Here is a 19,055-nt window from a genome sequence, read left to right as displayed (position 1 = left end):
TGACTGTGCAGACCAAGTGCTGTGTGGTTAGGTTGGGGCCTGAGGCAGGTACGTCACCACGGAACACAAAGGCACACTTTGAATTTGGAACACAAGAATACTGTAAAATACTTGCAGTGGGAGAAAAAACTACTACCAGTCACTTCGAAGAACAGGTCATGCAGCTTTTATTTAATTTTACCTTTTTGGTAAGCAGGAGGGTTTTCTTTCAGTCAGACCAGTCACATACTTTGACAGTACAGATTGCAGTGAATTTGATGGAGATCTTGCAACATTAGAAAACTTTTCTCACACATCCATTTAAGCAACAGCTTGTAGGTCAGAATGTGAGTGCTAGAGTCGAGTCTGCACACTGCACTCTAGGTATACAAAGCATTGCAGCAGCACAAGAAAGGCCCGTGCGGGGCAAAGTACAGTGTGTTTTACATAGTGCAATCACTTTTAGAGGAAAAACTCTAGGAAGGCCACATCTATTTATTTATTTTTTTTAAATCCTGTCAAGTTTACAAATGCGAGGGGGTAGAAATCAAACCTCTGACTGAATTAGCTTTTGTACAGGTAGGTTTTGTGTATAGGCACGTGCTTTAGAGAGGAGCTCTGAATCTGTTCTGTAATCACGAGAAAGACCTATTGCTTTGTGATTCAGAAACTGTTAAACCACCTCTAACCTTCCTAACACTCTTGGCCAGAGTTGTTAACCCAGCTGTTTGTAGAGTTCCTAGAATATGCTCTTCCCTCTAGTGTAAATCCCCAATAGAGAAACTCAGGTTGCTATTGACAATGATTACAGTTATTCTACTTATGGCCATCTGACCATATCAGGCATTGCCTCTGAATACTCCAGTCCACAGTGAAAACTCACAGTACCAGACAGGGAGGCTCTTGCTTTTCTGTTACTGTCACTCACCAATATGAAAAAAAACCCAAGTCAGACAATGAACTGCTTCAGCAAAGCATCACTGATAATATTAATCTAATACAAAAAAAAAAAAAAAAAAAAAAAAAAGCATTCATGACACTACAGGTCATGGTAAGCAAGTTTTTAAAGATACTTCAAAATGATTTGCCCGTAAAATTTTAAAATATACACTGTGCTCAAGAGTTCAAACTACACGTAAACAAAGAGCAGCTCCCTGCAACAAGGTGTAAATCAAAACATTATAGCACCAGCTCCCAGCACCAAGGAGTTGCCCACTGACCAGTCCTAGTGTACAATGCAATAGTGCTCGCTGAGGTTTCTGCTACACGAGAGCCACAGTGGGACAGCTCTGCCCATTTGCTGACATTTTCTTACCAAGCAGGCACAAATTACCTTGTCCTCCCTTCCCATGGAGAGCAAGTCAGACAACGAGACTGTTACAGTACCAGAAAACACTGAATGGGAAATGGCACCTGAGGGAAAAGTAGGTACTGCATACCTGATTCCGAATAAATGGGCATGGAGGAAACGTGACGTTATCTGAGCAATCCTCTCCCTAACAGGTCAAGTCTGAAAGGAGCTGTAAGAAAAGAAACAAGCCTTCCTATGCTGAAAGCCATGGACACGATATTGCCCACACTAATGATTTTATTTCACCATCAGCAAAGCATTTATCCCCAAAAAGCTGTACACATCCTGGTCAGATTATGGTGCAGTGCTAACTTTGCACTATTAAAAGTCTGTTGCTATAGTGGTCAGGTGTGTCTTTTATCTGAGGAGGGCAAAGAAAAGGAGACAGGTATCATGGCCACATCATCATATAGCAATTTTACTCCACGTTAATGCAGATATAATCTTAAGTGCAAATTAAAATGTATTTGCTAGAAACCAGCACAACTTGGGCTGCTGAGAAATGACAGATGATTCAGTTTCTTACAAATATTGACAAGTCTAAATCATTACAGGTTTCCAAAGCAAGAACAGGGTTACGAACAGGAAGGGAATAAAACATTACCACTATTAAAAAAAAAAACCTGACATTGCAAACTTTGAACACTCTTCAAAAACGTATCTAGAAAAGATTGTTTTCCTTTTTTTTTTTTTTTGACCCGCAGCTGAGGAGTGTCCATGCAAAACAATTTTGAGAAGAGCAGTGTTCCACCTGGGCACCAACTAGGCCCAACTTTGTCCCACACAGCTCAGTAAAGTGCTCTCTTGTGCATCCTTTGAGGAAAAAATGTTCGCATTTAAAGTTTGGGAGGCCGAGGTTTCTAGCTGGGGAAGGCATAGTCTCGGTCAAGCCATGTTGAGGTCACAGGAGGAAGGAGCAAAGTTAACAGTACTCTGCCTCTCGTAACTCACAGACAACAGGCTGCAAGTTGGGGAGCAAGCAGGAGAAACAGGTGGGTGTCAGATGAAACCCTGCTCCTGGGAGCCACAGGAGTTTTAACACAGGCTTCATCAGGGTAAGCATTTCATTCTTTATATATAACAAACACTAACTCTACTGCAGAGTCCCAAAGATTTACTGTTTTAGACACCAGGTAATAGATCTCCACCCACAACTTAAGTGAAAATCAAATATGCTTTTCACTTCCTGTGCTGGTAGATTTTCCAACAATTCCTTTGAAGGACAAAGGGTATCTGAGTAACATTCTTCTGCCGATTTAAAGGGAAAAAAAAGCATCTTGCCCCCAACATTTTTTAAGTTGCACACTCATAAACATTCTAGGGCAGATCATTAGAGGTTTTTACGGATAAAACAACTAACCATCAACTTAAAAGAGTAAAAATAACATTAATGGGGAAAAGAATTTAAGGCATTTTTTGTTTTGGCCAGGAATGATGCATGCTACAGAGTAATCTTCATTTTCCTACTTGGTTTTCAGACCACTGCACTTTTTTTTGTTTTACATGGCACTTTGTGTTTTACAACTTAGTCAAGATTTTCAAGTGTTTTCTTCAATATAAATGCCTTCTCTTGTAGCTCAGGTCTGCTATCTAATGCCATCGTAGACAATGAACGAATGAGGTGCTCTCTGCTTTCTGGTGTCAGGCTTTCCCACTGTTGAGCTTCTGTGTAGATAAAGACAGACAGATACTGAACATGAATACTAGAATGCCACAAAAACCAAAAGGCCACCTCCATCCCTACAGGCTGAAAGCGTCTGCTTTAACATTTCATTAGCAGTTCATCCTGCTCTTCCAGGAGGAGGCAAATTCAACTGGACACTCAGGTGCATGTGCTGCCTCCTGCACAGGGAGTCACGCCTGTTCAGGCTATGCTTGATTGTCTAAGCCTGTAACACGTGAAAACAAGGGCTTGAAGAAACAAACGTTTCCTACTTGACAATTGCTTCATGTAAGAAGATTTTTGCTAGAATAAAGGAAATATGAAGTGCATAACAAAATCCAAAGGAAACATTTGCTGCAGAACAACTGCAGACACATGATCATGAGACCGAAGTAAATTCTGCAAGGCTTAAATCCAAAATTAACAATGAGGAACTAAAATTGGCATTGAAAGGGTAAAACTTACTCTTCTGCACAAACAGGAGCTCTCCCCTAATACGGAGCTTGCACATAACCCTGAATCTGACTACATTACTCAGTCCTGTGTGCTCTCCCCGGGACACTCCTTGCTGGACATCTTCCTCACCCTTTAGACCTTGGCTTTATCCACAGTTACTTCAAGCCCTCTCCAAGTTCTCCCGAGTTACCATGCACAGAACTCCCAAGCCCCAGATGCCCTGAAATCACCCAGTGCTGCAAGCAGACGGTAACACCATCTCTCCAGGCTTCTAGGCCACACAGCCAGGTGGGTGCCTTCTTTACCAAACAGTGGCCCTCCCAGGTGACAAGTAAAAAGTCTCACCTTGTAGTTTGGTGAGCAGCAGTTGTATCACAGACAAAGCTTCTGTTCTTATGGAAGTGTAGCTTTTGTTTTCTAAGGGATTTAAAAAACAAAAAAACCCACAACCACAATGAGAACCAAAGGCACACCAACTGTATAAAGAGCACCACCGTGGTCTCCAGACCACTTTTGTTACCATAGCTCAGAGCTCATTCGTGTGAGCAGTTTGCAGTGCTCCCCAATTAGACACATTTGAATGGGAGAAAGTGACCCACTGTAGGTTGATAAGTTGACTAAACCTTGTGCATCACCTCTCCTACTACCACGGCGCTACTGTTCCTTACACATATTGAAAGGCAACAACGCTGGCATAGTTGCAATGTGATCACAGACAACTTCTGTGCATAACAGACTGTTCCTTTGGTGAGTCATAATGGCTATAAACCATCCAAATTTTAACAAGTAGCATTAAGTGAGGGTACATAAACCCTGTAACATCAAGCACAAGCTTGTCACAAAAAGTTATTCAGTCTCCTGAGCTAAAATCTTGTTCAAGTCTCATTCCAGGAGGATAGACAGTTAAAAGAAACTTTCCTCAAAGGGCTCTCTGGATTGGTAGTTAGCTCTGAAGCAGATGCTGCCTTTAGGTACACCATAAACAAGAGCCACATGCATGATGAGGAGTCTTGGGGCACTGTTACAGTCACAGGACAAGTGGGAACACTACTGAAGTAATAAACAGCCACGCAACTGTCAACTTTACACAGGTAGCACTTATATCCCCATGGGTGTTTCACTTGTGCAGAGCACAAACTGCCTCAAAGCCTTGGAGGTTCATGCACCGGCTGAGAAAACTGTGCATGTGTATCCAAGAAGTCTGAATTGTGGAGAAGAAAAACTTGTTTCATTATATTGGCAACAGTTTGGTTAGGTGGGGTCCATCTTCTGCATAGAGAAAATTACTACTTGTCTAATTTGCACTCCTGAGAGGTTATACAGTCTGCTGTCTGCCTCTTCCTTCTCTTTCAAAGCTCTATCGCACCAGAGGAATTTATTTCTCTTGAACAGCACCCTGCATGATACTGTACAGCTACTGCAACATCAGAATTATCATGGCGCAGTCCAAGGAAGGGCAAAATGTTATCTCTGACAGTTTATGCTTATTCTGCACTTCCTCTACCAGCCAACCCCCAGAGGAATGTATTAACAAGCAATTCATCATCAACTACAAACCAGGAAAAGTCCATTTACCTAAAGAATGGGTGATAGATGAACAGGTTTCCAACAGTATTTCTGTCAAAGCCACTGGGTCAGAGTGCTCCTCATCGAAAAGCATTAACCTGTCAAACGCAAAACCACTGTCAGACACCCTGCATCACTGGGACAGAAGTCTGCTCAACTTCCTCCGAGAATCCAGTGTCATCCTCAATTTCACTGAGCAGTCTGAAGCAACAAAGAAAAACATCATCAAAGTGGACTGTAGAAAGGAGAATTACCCTTGAAAGTAGGCATTCATGGCTTGTAGCACTCCAAGCTGCACTTTCCACGTGCTGAGTTTCAGACGGTCACACATTAACTTGCAAAACTCCCGGCGGTAGCACCCTGCAGAAAGAAGGATGTCACTGTGTTACCACGGGGAAAGGCAGAGCGGAACACTTCCTGCTCTGTCTCCCAGGTGTTCCTTGTGTTTCTCTTCAAGTGACATCAAGTTAGTCACGTCATATGACCAAGTCAACATCCTGTAACATGTGACCCTGAAAATCTTTGCCACATCAACACTCTCATTAACAAACACTGGAAGATAAACAGCTGCACTACACATTCTGGCATGTTAATAAAAGCAACCCGTTTTTTCTCAGATATACCTAGTTCTTCCACCTTGCACCAGCTTTGATGCAAACATAAATGTAAGTAGCAGAACTAGGCTGCTTTTGATTAGACAAGTCATCTCATCCATCCTGTATGTCTCCACAAACTTATAACGGTTTGAAGTGAATTTAAGACAACAGTAAAAGAATTTCCCCAAGGATGGGCTACTGCATGGGAAAGCTGTTGGGGCAGCTTTCCCACTGAAGACCTTGTAAGCTGCTGGCAGCAAGATCCCACACCCCCTCAAAAGTCTCCCCACTCACCACGTGATGTCCAGGTCCCTCCCTCCTCCCCTTCCTCATTCTAAGAGGAAACAGTTTGATCCCAGAGTTTGCTCTGCACTTACGCTGCGTCTCCGGGCTCCTTGGCCAGGCTTTGCCCAGGGTCTCGAAGGCACAGATCAGGGACTCCATCTGCACCTCTTTCTCCCTCATGTCCTCGTCCTCTTCATCATGCTTTGGTAAACCTGTGCCCATGCTCTCAAGAGAGTTCTGCAGAGACCATGGAGGGGAAGGTATGATGGACAGTAGGATGAGGGCAGGCTAGCCACACACTCCAGTGTAACGCAGTCTTCCCTTGCAGTCTGTGCACATCAGCCCGTGTCGCCAGTCAGTGCTTCCAGGCAGATGGAGCACAGGCCCCCTTGGCCACTGGCAGCTCTGGTGCTATCAGCAGCCTGCTGAAGCGCACAGCAGGCTGCGTGGCCTTGCATCCAAACATCTGCCTGTGCTATACAAGTCCCACTTGCAGAGCTGCAAAGCACTGCAGATACTAAACAGAAGCACTCTACACAGCTTCCTATGAGTCTCTTGCTGCCTGTAGAGCAGCCAGGAATTAACTTTTAATGCTGTATTGGAGCAGTGCTGGACACCACAGGAAGGACTCTGCCTACAGAACAGTTGGGGCTAATTCAGAATTTGGGCAGAACAGGTACAACCGCCCCAGGGCTCATCAACAGTCTGGTATTCAGCCCCACCAAGGATCTGGCTAAGTGCGGGGTATTCCTCACACCAGCAGCCTTCTGGGCAGAAGCCTGGCATGCATCCAGCATCAGCCAGACTGTCACCACTTGGGTGTTTTTGTTTGAAAGAGGGAAAACTCAAGAAGCTGAACAGTCACCTTCTTTATCATGGGAAAGATGATATCTGCCAGCTCCTGGAACCGGTCTTCCTTTGTTGCCTGCAGCACCCCGGCTGCACAACACAGTGCCACCATCTTATACTTCAGGTTCTCTTTCCGACACTCTTTCAGGACAGCCTGGACAATATCACTGACAGTGGGCTGGCCCGGCACTGACTTCTGCAGCTCTGCACTGAGACACAAGGCACACAGAAACTATCAGACCCACATTAATCCCTTCCCAAACACTGCTTTTCCCACAGACAGGAAGTAATTCCTGTGTCTGGGCACAGGGTGGCCTACCAACAGTTGTAAGTGAAGTTACACTCTGCTGCTGTTCTTCATTCTTACCTTGTCTGTTCTCCCCATTTTTCTTTCCTGTCTTTCCCCATATATTTTGAATGCACTTTCCCCCCTCACTCCTCTTCTACCTTTTCCTCTCTTTTCCCCTTTAAGATGTCCAACTTTTCCCTCAGTCTCTTCTTTCTTTTTAGCAATTCTAGCCTCTTCACATCCTCTTTCTTGCCCTAAATCAATCATTTACCTCTGCAAGTCCCTCTGAAGCATCAGTTGCCCCTCCCAGCTCTCACCAGTGACCCACACATTGACAAGTGGAGTGGAGAGAGATGCCTCACATGCTGATGGGATGTCAGGATGTTGTTCAGAACTTTCTAGAGTCTCCTTAGCACCAGGCAGGCAACAACATTGTGCAACAATTCCCTTTTTGAGATCCCAGATCCTGAGAGTACAAACTGTTTCAAGACACTTACTTGCAGGCAGAGACGACACTGGCAATGGCCTTTAATAGCTCCTCCTGCAACAAGTAAAACAGATACTACTGAGAAATGCTACAGAGCCAAATGGCACAGTGCTGCCACAGAGGGGAAACCTTTGTACTTCGCTGTGAGAGGTAGTGGAGAAATTATGCCTATGACACCAGCCTAGAGCAGCAAAGTCTGGCTCCTGCCACTCCTGCTGGAGAGGCTGCAGAGGACTTTGCTTTCCATCTGCACTGAACTGGTCATGGAAAGGGGGCTTGCAGCACCTCTGACCACAAGCTAGTAACCCTCAAGACTAGAACATGGTGCAGTGGAAGTAGTCTAAGTGGGAACCCAACTCCTAAAGCAATCTGAACTTCATCTCCTTATCCTCCAAGTCATTTTTCTATCTGCTGAATGCCGGGCAAAGCCAGACTCCCTAAGCCAGAGCTCTGACACGTGCTGCTCTGCAGCACAGAACATTGCACTTCCTGGCACAAGGGCCACATATGCTGGTGTTCAACACCATCCACGAGGTGCCAGTTCCTTTCTTACCTTCCCAGTCCAGGTTCTCCCTGGCAGGCCCTGCAGCAGTGCGGAGAGCACTATTCCCAGATGTGGTGGCACAAGGGAGCCTGTCTGTTTGGCAATTGATGCCATGGCAGCTGCTCCCTGGGCTTTCATCTTCCAGGACTGGGACTGCAGAGCCTTCTGCGTAATGGTTATCAACTCCTCCATATACAGCCTGATGCCACCCTGAGTACCTGCACGTCAAACAGGGGAAAACTGTAATTTTGCCACAATACAAATAAAAATCTGATCTTATTAAAAAAAAAAAAAAAAAAAGCAGTTACAGATTTTTTTTTTTTCCCCATGAAACATATAAACAAGGCCCACTTCAGGCAGAGGGGTGAATAATTCCTCCCAGGCTGACTGAAGACGGGTTCTGTTTTCTGTGTGCTTCCAAAGAAAATCTGTAGCACATATCCAGACAGAGAGCAGACCGCAGGCATTGTGTTAGCCTGTTTCTAAGGAATATAACTTTTTTTTTTTTTTCCAAGAACTGATCACTGGAAAACTTTGCATCTCTTTTCCCAAACTCTAGCAAAGTAATCTGGTGACCAAGGGACCAGATCCAAAATCAGGTCAGAGAAGGAACCTGCAACACCATTTCACCATGCATCCAGATGTTCTTCTACATACTGAAATCACAGCACAATAGCCCTTCTATAGCATAGATTCATTCATTGAAGTTAAAACCACAGGCCTCACCAGAGAGGTCTCCATCCCAAGACACAGGCCAAAGTCACCAGTAACTTCAGAGTATGCAGCAGCCCTTATAGGCTAGCATCAAAATTTCCAAAGATGTCCAGCTATTTGCACCATGATCGGGGCCACACTACAGTGGAATTCAGTACCTCACAATCTTACAATACTTCTCCTGACTGTGTCTGTGTATCCTCAGCAATCAACACCTCTGAAATTGTTTTAAATAGCCACAGAGAACCTAACCTGTCAAAACTCATACAGGACATCTTTAGCAAGAAAGAAAATGGAAACAAGCTTCCCAAATCTCTTCCCATGAGAACTCTGTATTTCCAAACTGGATTTGCAGAAAGCATGGTATTTCTTGTCCCATGCTTCCCAGAAAGCTTTTACCACTCTTAATGCGACTTACCAGGTACATTTTCCTGCCAAACTTCAGTCCACAGAGTAGAATTCTCTTTCTCTCCTTTCTCTTCATCAGGAACCTCGTGTATGCCAAGAAAAGCCAATGGCAGCACATGTTTGGCATGGTTCTTCACTACATCCGGACTGTAGCGTCCCATAGCATGCACAGTTAAAGCACAGCCTGCTCTGTAAACTGGCTCTGAAGGATCAAAACAATCATACGTTATGACTGGGAAGCAGGATTTTCCTTTAACAGCTTGGTCTGCCTCGTGGGAGGCAGAGGAATACACAGTATTGTATAATGATGCATGGGAATTTTTCAGCCCATGAAACCAAGCATCACAACACAGAAATGTTTCTTTTCCAGCTTTTGCTATCACCAGGAACTTTTTCTGCACCATATTCTGTAACTGAACACCCCAAAAGCAACATACCTTCCTTCTCCATGTACCAACTGCTGAGTTTGTGCAGCAGCTTCTCAGTGCTACTGTCCCGGGAGGTCTGTAACAGGGAAGAGACTCAAATCAGTCAAACACTTAAAAACACCCCAACAACAAAAAAGCAAAGTAAAACCTAAAACCATCTCAAATCCCAACTCACCCGGACTAGATGCCCCATTGCAAAGGCAAAAGATTTCTGTATCACGCTGTTGCGATCAGTCAGGCCACTAAGTAAAGCACTCATAAGCTTGCCTGTTGGAAGAGACTTTGCTTTATCAACAGTATCATGTTTTTATTGCTGTGGCAAGAATTACAATAGCCTGCATTTCATTACATTGTCTGAACTGATGCATTTTTCTTCATCATATGTTTGTGGGGCTGTAGGCCTGTCTGGACCTTATGTTTAAACAAGTACACAGCATCACACAGCAAGGGTCAGCAGAAGCCACTGCTTTGCCCACCTCAGCCTGCACACCTTGACTGATAACGTTCCTGAATGCCAGCACCACAGCTGATCATGCTTTCAGCTTTATTTATATTTTGCAACAGAAAGGTGACCTTCTTCCTGCTATCAAATCACAATAAACTGTAAAGAGAAGACTAAGACCCAAGGAAGCAAAGTCCCTGTTTATGGTCCTTCCCATAGCTCCAGTTGAAGGAACAAGTGATTATTGACAGCACTGCACTAACACAGGTATTGCTAGTATGCTCCAATGAAGTTTAGAGATACTTCTGTCTGTTCCTGCAAGGTACTGGCAGATTCCCTCAACTCCTTCCTCTGCTTCTTCCAACCCGGTGAGGTATTTAACATCCCCAGGACCCACCCCCTGCATGCCAGTCTTAGTCACAAGGCAATTTCAAACGGCTGTCTAAGGAAAATACACATGTAAAGATCATTCTTGTGATAAAAATAAGGGCCAACAGGGAGGAAATACTACCTAAAGAATAGCAACAAAAAGCACCTTTAAAACCTGACACTAGAAAGAAACCTCACCTGAATAAGGTGTTAAGTCCTGAGGACATTGTGTGGTTAATGACACAATTACACTGGCACAGCCTCCCTGGAAGATTGCAAAGGAAAATAAAGATAAAACAATATTAACCCCTCGTTATTATTGTTAATACTTGCTGCAGTGCTGAATGCACTTGTATGATACGATCTAGGCCCACCAAGCCTCTGCCCTAGTAAGCTGGGAGCCAAGGGTAGAAGCAGAAAAACAGCTTTTAACAAATGAATAACAAGAATTGAATTAGGAAGTCAAAAAGCTTTCCAGGACCCACACTCAGGACAGATGGTCCTAGAAGATTTACAGATATCAAGGACAACCTTCTGCACTCATAAACAGACATGTAGGCCAGGGGAGGTTAAGGCAGTACACATTCAGAAAATCAGTGTAGGTGCATTGAGACTCAGATATAAATCAACTCCAGTATGAACGAGCCCAAGCTGTCAGTTTAAGAGTCAGTCAAAAGAACTGCATTTACGTTGACACTGCTCTGTGTTCCCCTCTCCATTTCCAAATGAACTATTAAAATCACAGACATACCTTTGTGCCAAGGCCTACTCCACTTCTGATCAGTTCACACAGCCGAGGAACCAGCTCACCCAGGACAGACACATCCAAATACTGCAAGCTCTAGAGGAAGGCAAGGGATGGGAGGCAGGGCAGGGGAAAGAATTAAAAATAAAGGTAATGGTGGCAGACTTAAGTTGGTCTACTTGCAGCTGAGGCTGCCTCAGCTCTGCAGGCTGGTCTTCAGCTGAATCATGAGAGGTTGCTGCATGGTGGGAAAAAGGCACCACAAAGTGGCTTCCACTACACACAGATTCTCTTGTCCCACTTCTATGCTGAGCTGACCCTGCTAAAATTATCATTTGTTGAAACTGATGTACTCCTACATTCCAGGTTTTTAGAAAGCTGAAAGTAGCACACTAACAAGAACTCCTTTTGGGGAAGGAAAGAGATGCAAAGGTGTGCATATCTTAGGACAAACCCCAACATTCCCCACAACTGTCTGAAACCCTGATGCAATAACACATCCCAACTGGACAATGAAATGAAACTAGTCAAGGTAGTTCTAAACAGATCAAGACAAACAAGTGGTATAAATCACATAAAGGTACATGAGGGATGTTATTGGTATCACTTCTAATCTCCTATGCCCAAAATGCCACTGGGGAAAACAGAAAGCCTCATGTTACCAGCACTCTGTGTAACACAGTGTCTGCAGAGGGGACATCCATCCTCTAGCGAATTCAAGGATCACATACCAACTGAATGTAAAATGTAACCCTCTTCGAGTTTCAGAACTCAGATCAACTGTGACTTCCCCTTTCTGCACCGGTATGGGGAAGGGAAGAATCCATTATACCATGTAATCTCCCAGCCAGCCCCAGAATACAGAGGAAGAGAAAGAAGGTTGCTCATAAACTGTGACATCTTTACACTACTCCGGGGAAGCCATGCTGTCTCTCCTCTCTCCTAGGAAATCCCATGCACTGGTCAGGGCAGACAACTGTCCCCTGCGGGCTGGCAGGGGACAGGCATGGCCTGGAGGAGGGACAGTGGCAGCTGCTGCAGTCTGCGGGTTGGCAGTGAGGACACTTTTACATGGAGCCTTTCATTCCCAGCTGCTTTATACACTATTTATAGAGAGTGCTCTACCTGACACCAAAATGCAGCTCCACATGCTGTTATGTACAGGAGGGCTTGATGTTGTTACTTTCCTACAAGCACAGGAAACAAAGAATAGCTCTGGTAGCTATGCTTCTCCTAAAACTTGCTCAGTGCTCACACCCTCTGCCTGCTTGCATGCCCCTGGCTGCGTGCAGTGCCTGAGCACAAAAGAGGGGTCTTTTCTTTGGGAAAGGACAGGCTCTTACAGAGGGCAGAGAGCTCTGCAAAGACAGACACTACAGCACAGTGTCTGGGCATCAGCAACTCCTCCTCCAGCAGTAGGAAACTATGGTGCTAAACACCAGCTGCGGACAGTGCTTTCAGTGATAGCAGCATTTTCTCTAAACACTTCCACCATCAAAGCACTGGCAAGGCCCAGGTAGGGATCGAAGGCATCATGAGGCAATGGTTGGACAGCATTTGTGCCTTAAGAACAATGATTATCATCAGTTGGAGGCCCAGGTGAGAAGCCGATTGTGGAATTGTGGGACAGAGATGAAGAGAAATGGCAGCTAGCATAATCCAGAACCAGCTGAGTCCCCATCCAAAGAAAAGCAGTTGAAAGATGCCCTCTTCATCACAGCAAGCAAGTCTTCAGGTATAGAAATCTGTCTGACTCCAAACGGAGCCAAGGTTATTCACAACTGATTTGACGAGCAATCTGTGGCAACAGCATGAGAAATCAGTACATGAAAAAGAAGGTGGACAGACATCCACGTGGAGATGTAATAATAAAATGAACCTTGAAGACGTATTCTGTAGAGCTCCCACTTCAATTCCTACTCTTCTCCTACAACGTACCTTACACGTTGAAAGCCTTCTGAATCAAGTACTTACCATGTTAATGGTTTCCATCATGGGAGATGACTTCACAGCACTAAGTCTAGCACTATCCATTGCAGTCTAATAAAAAAAAAAAAAAAGAAAAACACAAACCCAAGTGTAAACTCAACATGAAAACAGTGGAAAGGGCAACATCCGCTATAACTCACTACCTCACAAATTCAAACCAAAACCTATTTCAGATGCATACAGACAGAAAATAATTATGCCTACAGACAATGAACGTGTCCCTTTCAGAGGAACATGGATGTTCTAGCTGTAGTACAGGAGCTATAACATGCACTCCTGACATCATGGAAACATAAAAAAAAAGCAAACCAAAACAAAAAAACCAAACCATTCAACCCCAGAAAAAACAAACAAACAAACCCAACTAACCGACCAACTGAAAAATAAATAAAGAAAAATGGGCAAAAAGACAAAAAAATCCCACTCTGACCTATTGTTTATTCCTTTCTCATTTGCAAAGGGCAGTTTGATCCCTTTCCCTTCCCACAATGAAATTAGCTATAATTGCTTCTGAACAGTGGGTTTCAGTCACTTTCCCAGAAGACTGCTATTGATGAATACGCTTCTTTGCGAGAGATTAAAGGACACCAACCCACAGTGCTATGGCACACCTAATTTATGTTGTAAGAAATCCTGCAGTTAAAACCCCAGGAAAAACAGCATCAAAGTTTGACAGTCCAAGTGCATTCCAGATAATTATTACAGACTTTCTCGTCACCTGTTTCACAGTTGTACATGGAGCTGAAGTGACATTTAACAACAGTTCTGACTAAGATTGTTCTTCACTTTCTGACATATGTGGTGGTCTAGTGAGTGAAAAAAAATCCCAACCCTCCAAAAAAACCCCCTCATTTGTCCAGCCATATTTCAATGACAAAACTTTTTTTAGTAGCTTATTAGCTATTTCTCTTTGCATTTTTGAACACCTTTCAACCAAATCTGCTATTTTTCTGTTCACTGAATGAAGATTAAATCTTTGTATCTCTGTTCTGTTGATACTTCCCCATTATAACTGCACTTACTTTCTCCTGATCTGTTGCAGAAAGACTCAAATAATTGAGGACTTGAGGCTCCAACACACTCAAGGATTCCAGCAGGGCTGGGATAAGTTTTGGTGCATGAGGTTTCAGCATAGACCCAGCACTTTTACTGATCTTCACAAGTGTGTTAATGCTGGGAAAAGATCAAAGGACAGGTCAACAGACAAACACACAAACTTGGCTGAAAAACCTCTCATCTACTCTAATTCAATACCAACAAAATTGCCAACTCAAATCTCAGATACATCAATATAAATCTACCTGCAAACAAAAATGTGTGTATTTTTCTACTTAAGCAAAATCACATCCTAGCCCTGATCTTCCGAAGAATGTTACATTTTGCACAGAGATTACTTACTTTGACCAAGGTATCACAAAGGGCATGGTCAAAGAGGCAGTACTACAGAGAGGTGTAAGAAGAATAACACATCTTCATGTTTTAAAGACGTTCTGGGCAAAGCCACCCCAGAAACATCCATTGTCTCTGTCCAGTAAAAAACAAATTACAATGATCCGTTCAAATCCACTTGTCAGTTCCAGTCTGACCATGTCTCTTGGGCTACATTTCGACAAAATGTTTTAATATCTTCAAAAGGGTTGGAAAAATTCAAGAAATATTCCCTGTAATTTGTTAGGAGTTTTCTAACCTTCCTGGATAATCATGTTTAATAAAATTATTTTTGCAAAGGCCAGACACTCCAGGTCTGAACTTTCCAGCTTGCCAGTCCTTCAAGCAAATGAAGGAATAAACAAGGTGATAAAGTGACAAGAATATGAAGTCCCTACACATCAAGGGACATTGTACTGTCACTTGACGTAAAATGTATTTGAACAGTGTGACCAAATGCAGTTGCCTCTAAGATGTGAGCTATCATTACTCACAACCAGTCATGAAATAAGACCTGGCTGTTTCAAAAACTACCATGGGATTTTTTTGTTTGCAAGCAGAAGAGACATGCCAGTCCTGAAGAACAGCCTCAAGTGCAGCAAACTTCTTGCAGACCGGTTTTCTAGTTGCACAGGGAGAAAGGAACTTGCTGCTGGGAACTGAACCTGGGCAGTTGCAGAGAGGCCAGATACTCCCAAAAGACAGGTAGCGTTCCTGGTGCTGCTGTTTCAAGTCAGTGAGAAAAGCACTCAGCAGGAAAGATGTTTTGGGGAGAAACTTGTCACTTTAAACACAAAGAACATTCTGCAACTCAGGTGAATAAGCTGGGTATCTTTGAGACAAATCATGACCTGACCCCCAGGGAACTTAAATGACACAAAACCAACCTGAGAGATCGGACTTCAGCAACTGTGCTTACTATTCCTTTGTCTAGGAGGCAAGGGAGCAACACAGCTATAGTCTTCTGACCCACTGCTCCTTTAGAGGGATCACACATTTTCACACAGACCTGGGGACAGGCGAGAATCAGTGTTGCAACCATTTACAGACCTCCTGCTCAGATTACATTAAAGCTTCTTCTCCATCAGACAGAAAGAGACAATAGCAGCTAGAGCAACTGCTTACAGACAAACCCGGGTTCTGTTACACCTATATTCTCCCCTCCAGGATGTATTTAAGACCTAAAGACACATTCCTAAAATGAGTTTCAGCTATGATCAGCTTCCAGAAAAGGTAAATTCAGAGCCTTGCAGGCCTTGACCTGCATCTGGGTGAAGAGACAAACCAAATGACCTCTGAGTTGAGGGACAGTCTATCTCAACCCCATGGATTCAACCATTCCACAGGGCAGAGCAGCAGGCACCAGATTAGAACAGATTCTGCATTTGCAGCAAGGTTTTAGGACCAGATCACCCCTTGTGCCACTGAGATGTCATGCTGCATGCATTGCCAAGGTTGTGATTTCAAACACAGCTCTTAAGATCTGTTTCCATTTCCACCGATGTGACCTTTTCAGAGGAATACCTAACAAACCATTAAGTGATATGCATACTACACCCACAAAAATCTTGTGTCAGTAACAGCATCAGAGAGGGACCACTAGACTGGATGACTTTGTTTCACACCAGTGAGGTTACACAGTTACAACAGTTGGGCTTGGTCAACTGTTGAAGTTACATAAGTTTTCTTAAATCCCGTCCCCTAGTTGGAGGAAAAAAAGGACACCAGAGGAAAAAAAAATGTTGTTTATATCCCTCTTTTAGTTGCATAGAATTTAGCATTGCATTATCCTCCAGCAGCAGAACTTCACCAGCATCAAGAAAAGTACAGAAGAGTATGTGGTCGAGCTTATGATGACTGCTTTCTAGGGGGCTGCTCCATTTATCACAACTGCACCTTATATGAGAGATATTTTCAAGACAACAGTCTATGGTAAACAGGTCACTCCTGCAGGTATGATAGTAAATAATTACCCGACATCAAAATCATACACGTCTCCATGTGCAAATGATGAAATTAGAATTTTACCTTGCTTAAAGTTTTTAGGGCTAGTTCTGCTGCCTTTCGCACGGTCTCCTAAAAAAGAAGTCAACAATCCATTGTTGCTATTTTTACATCCTCTGTAGAATGATTCATATTAATTAATAAGTATAACACTAATAGTGACAAATCTGCATTAATGGCTAATATTTAATATAATGCCTTTCAAAGAAATTTTGTCTTTGGTCTGTTTGAGTATCTGGTTTACTCCACGACAAACAAATTAACAGTCCTGCCTGACACCCCCAGGTTCTCTGTGCTTCTGTTCACATTTTTCTCTGTGATATTATTTTATTGGTCGTCCTTTTCAAAACGAAAAAATCCCACAAATCAGAAAAATGCCAAACAAACAATATAAACCCCAACCCAAACCCAAAAAACCCCAACCTTCTACTGCAAAAAGAAGTATATAGTGCTTTGAGTATGCTTTACCCCTTCCTCAGTATAGGGCCTGTTGCTTAGTGATACTTTACTCAACTGAATGTCTAGGACTAGAGAAAGATGGACTAAAAGCAAACAGTAAAATTAGTGCAGCTCTGGTGGCACACAACACCACCAGCAAACAGATCCTTTAACTTTATTTGTATTGATGAATTAAGCAGTATCTAGCAATATTCCTGGGTACTGAAACACAATTACCAGGTCTGGTAATGTCTTAGGACCTTTTTTTGCAAAAATCTGGCATGCCACAAGCAGACAGTCCAAAGCCATTTCCAGGTAAAATTCAGCAACTGGACCCTTCGCAAAAGGCACTTTGCAAGCAGTTGCTCTATTTTGGAGGCTACTACAGCTCATCAGCACTGAGGCAAAACTGCTCAGCTGGTTTCTGTGCCCAGAAACATTTCTGACCACACTAAATCTACTAGTATGAAAGCAACTTCCTGGTACACAATACTTTGGAAAACAGTTCAGCCTTGCTTAAGTTTGTGCAGAGAAGTCTGGATCCAGAGTGCACCTCAAACCTGGAAGGACACAAGTCCTCTGACTTCATATATGCAAGTCATTTGAGCACACAAGCAGCCCAAAATAAAATGTTTCTATGCTTGAGAGTTAAGCAAATACATAGGAATTCTTTTATATCCAGGAAAAATGCTGAACCATCAAGAACAAGCACAGCAGGGATGAAAACCAACACTTAAAAACATGAGAAATGTATATGAAGAATTTCTAAGGTGGTATGGAAATTTTAACTGCAAAGGGCCTGAATTTTGCTTAATACCCCAAACTCTCATCTGCTTCAACTTGACTACTTAAGAGAACCTCTCCATAAACCTCTCTCAGAGCTTGATCACTACTTTAATTTGAAGATTCCTGTTCAATTATCAGTTCCATTACCTTAATGTCATCTTGCACTCTGAATAGGATTTCCCAGATCTCTGGAAGCCTCTCTATAATGTCATCTAAAGGTCTTCCTCTCAGTAAGTCATTCAATGCCAGACAGCTGCAAACAAGGAATTTTATTTCCTCTACATGACGTACTTAACTGATATAGCTGCATATACAGATATGCTTATCAATATAAGTAAATGGTTATAAAAACTGAGAACCGTTTACACTCCTTATCTTCCCCAAACCCTAAATCCATACTGTCATAAGAACATCTCCTTTGGCAGAGAAAAAAAACATTCAGCCAGTCAGGTGAAATCTGAAACAGGTGGTAGCAAGTAAGAAAAGATGCTGTGGTAAAAATTGCTATTGCAAATATTCCAGCTACAAAATTATTCAGATTTCTTTCCTGTAAGTATAGGATAAAAACAAAACAAAATGGTCTATTCAGTGCAGCATAACTACAAGCCATTATAAACAAAAAGCAGTTTATACAAATGCTATACTGACTGGCAGCCTGCTGCAAAGTAAGTATGTGGCCAGACTGCCAAGATTTTCTAACATTAAGCAGTATTTCAGGTCCAAGGATAGGCAAGAACTTCATGAACAGAAAACTCCTTCAGAGAATGTTTAGCATCATGCTCAAGCTATAGGCAATAAAAAAAATCTCAGGCTTAATAAAGCAAATAGGTACAAGATCATATCATACTTCAAGTGCAGACTGCAAGATGGGGCTCTATCCTGATGAAAGTATGTGTCCTCTCCCCCCTTCAACTTTTTCAGGTTAACAAGTTTGTGGTAAAGAAGACAAAATAAGGGAGCTCAAAGAAAAATGTGTTACTTTTCTTAGCAATACCTGGATTCCCTGATCCTCCACAGACTGCTGGTTAGGTTACTGATCAAATCCTCAAGAATTTCCTTCATGTACTTATCAACCTATTATTAAAAAAAGGAAAATTCATGAAACAAGCATGGCCCACACATAGTTTTTCTGTACTCTGAAAAAGGTCCTTTTGGACAATAAACCTGCTTTCAGCCACAGCAGATAATTAATGCTTGCCAGAGCTGAACCTGTGCAAACGTACTCTGACTTGACTTAGA

General features: G+C 43.0%; 1 protein-coding gene across 2 annotated transcripts in view; it reads right to left on the bottom strand.

Moving 5' to 3' along the window:
• Positions 1–143: 143 nt before the first annotated feature.
• ECPAS (Ecm29 proteasome adaptor and scaffold) overlaps positions 144–19,055 on the bottom strand; it is a 67,633-nt gene continuing 48,721 nt past the window's right edge. For both annotated transcript variants that reach the window (XM_042787688.1, XM_042787687.1), the window contains exons 31-49: positions 18,811–18,890; positions 17,964–18,069; positions 16,617–16,664; positions 15,476–15,597; positions 14,183–14,333; positions 13,146–13,211; positions 11,178–11,267; positions 10,625–10,691; positions 9,791–9,882; positions 9,625–9,691; positions 9,198–9,389; positions 8,075–8,283; positions 7,532–7,575; positions 6,762–6,954; positions 5,989–6,133; positions 5,270–5,375; positions 5,025–5,113; positions 3,795–3,866; positions 144–2,995 (exon numbers count right to left, since the gene is read on the bottom strand). In XM_042787688.1, coding sequence (XP_042643622.1) covers positions 2,856–2,995; positions 3,795–3,866; positions 5,025–5,113; positions 5,270–5,375; positions 5,989–6,133; positions 6,762–6,954; positions 7,532–7,575; positions 8,075–8,283; positions 9,198–9,389; positions 9,625–9,691; positions 9,791–9,882; positions 10,625–10,691; positions 11,178–11,267; positions 13,146–13,211; positions 14,183–14,333; positions 15,476–15,597; positions 16,617–16,664; positions 17,964–18,069; positions 18,811–18,890 — 2,079 coding nt within the window. In that variant the 3' untranslated portion in view covers positions 144–2,855. The remainder of the gene's footprint in view (positions 2,996–3,794; positions 3,867–5,024; positions 5,114–5,269; positions 5,376–5,988; positions 6,134–6,761; positions 6,955–7,531; positions 7,576–8,074; positions 8,284–9,197; positions 9,390–9,624; positions 9,692–9,790; positions 9,883–10,624; positions 10,692–11,177; positions 11,268–13,145; positions 13,212–14,182; positions 14,334–15,475; positions 15,598–16,616; positions 16,665–17,963; positions 18,070–18,810; positions 18,891–19,055) is intronic.

Source organism: Tyto alba, unplaced genomic scaffold (genome assembly GCF_018691265.1).
Source record: "Tyto alba isolate M040663 unplaced genomic scaffold, T.alba_DEE_v4.0 Super-Scaffold_13, whole genome shotgun sequence".
NCBI lineage: Eukaryota > Metazoa > Chordata > Aves > Strigiformes > Tytonidae > Tyto > Tyto alba.
Note: the sequence above shows the minus strand (reverse complement) of the source record. Positions and strands in the feature narration are given on the sequence as shown.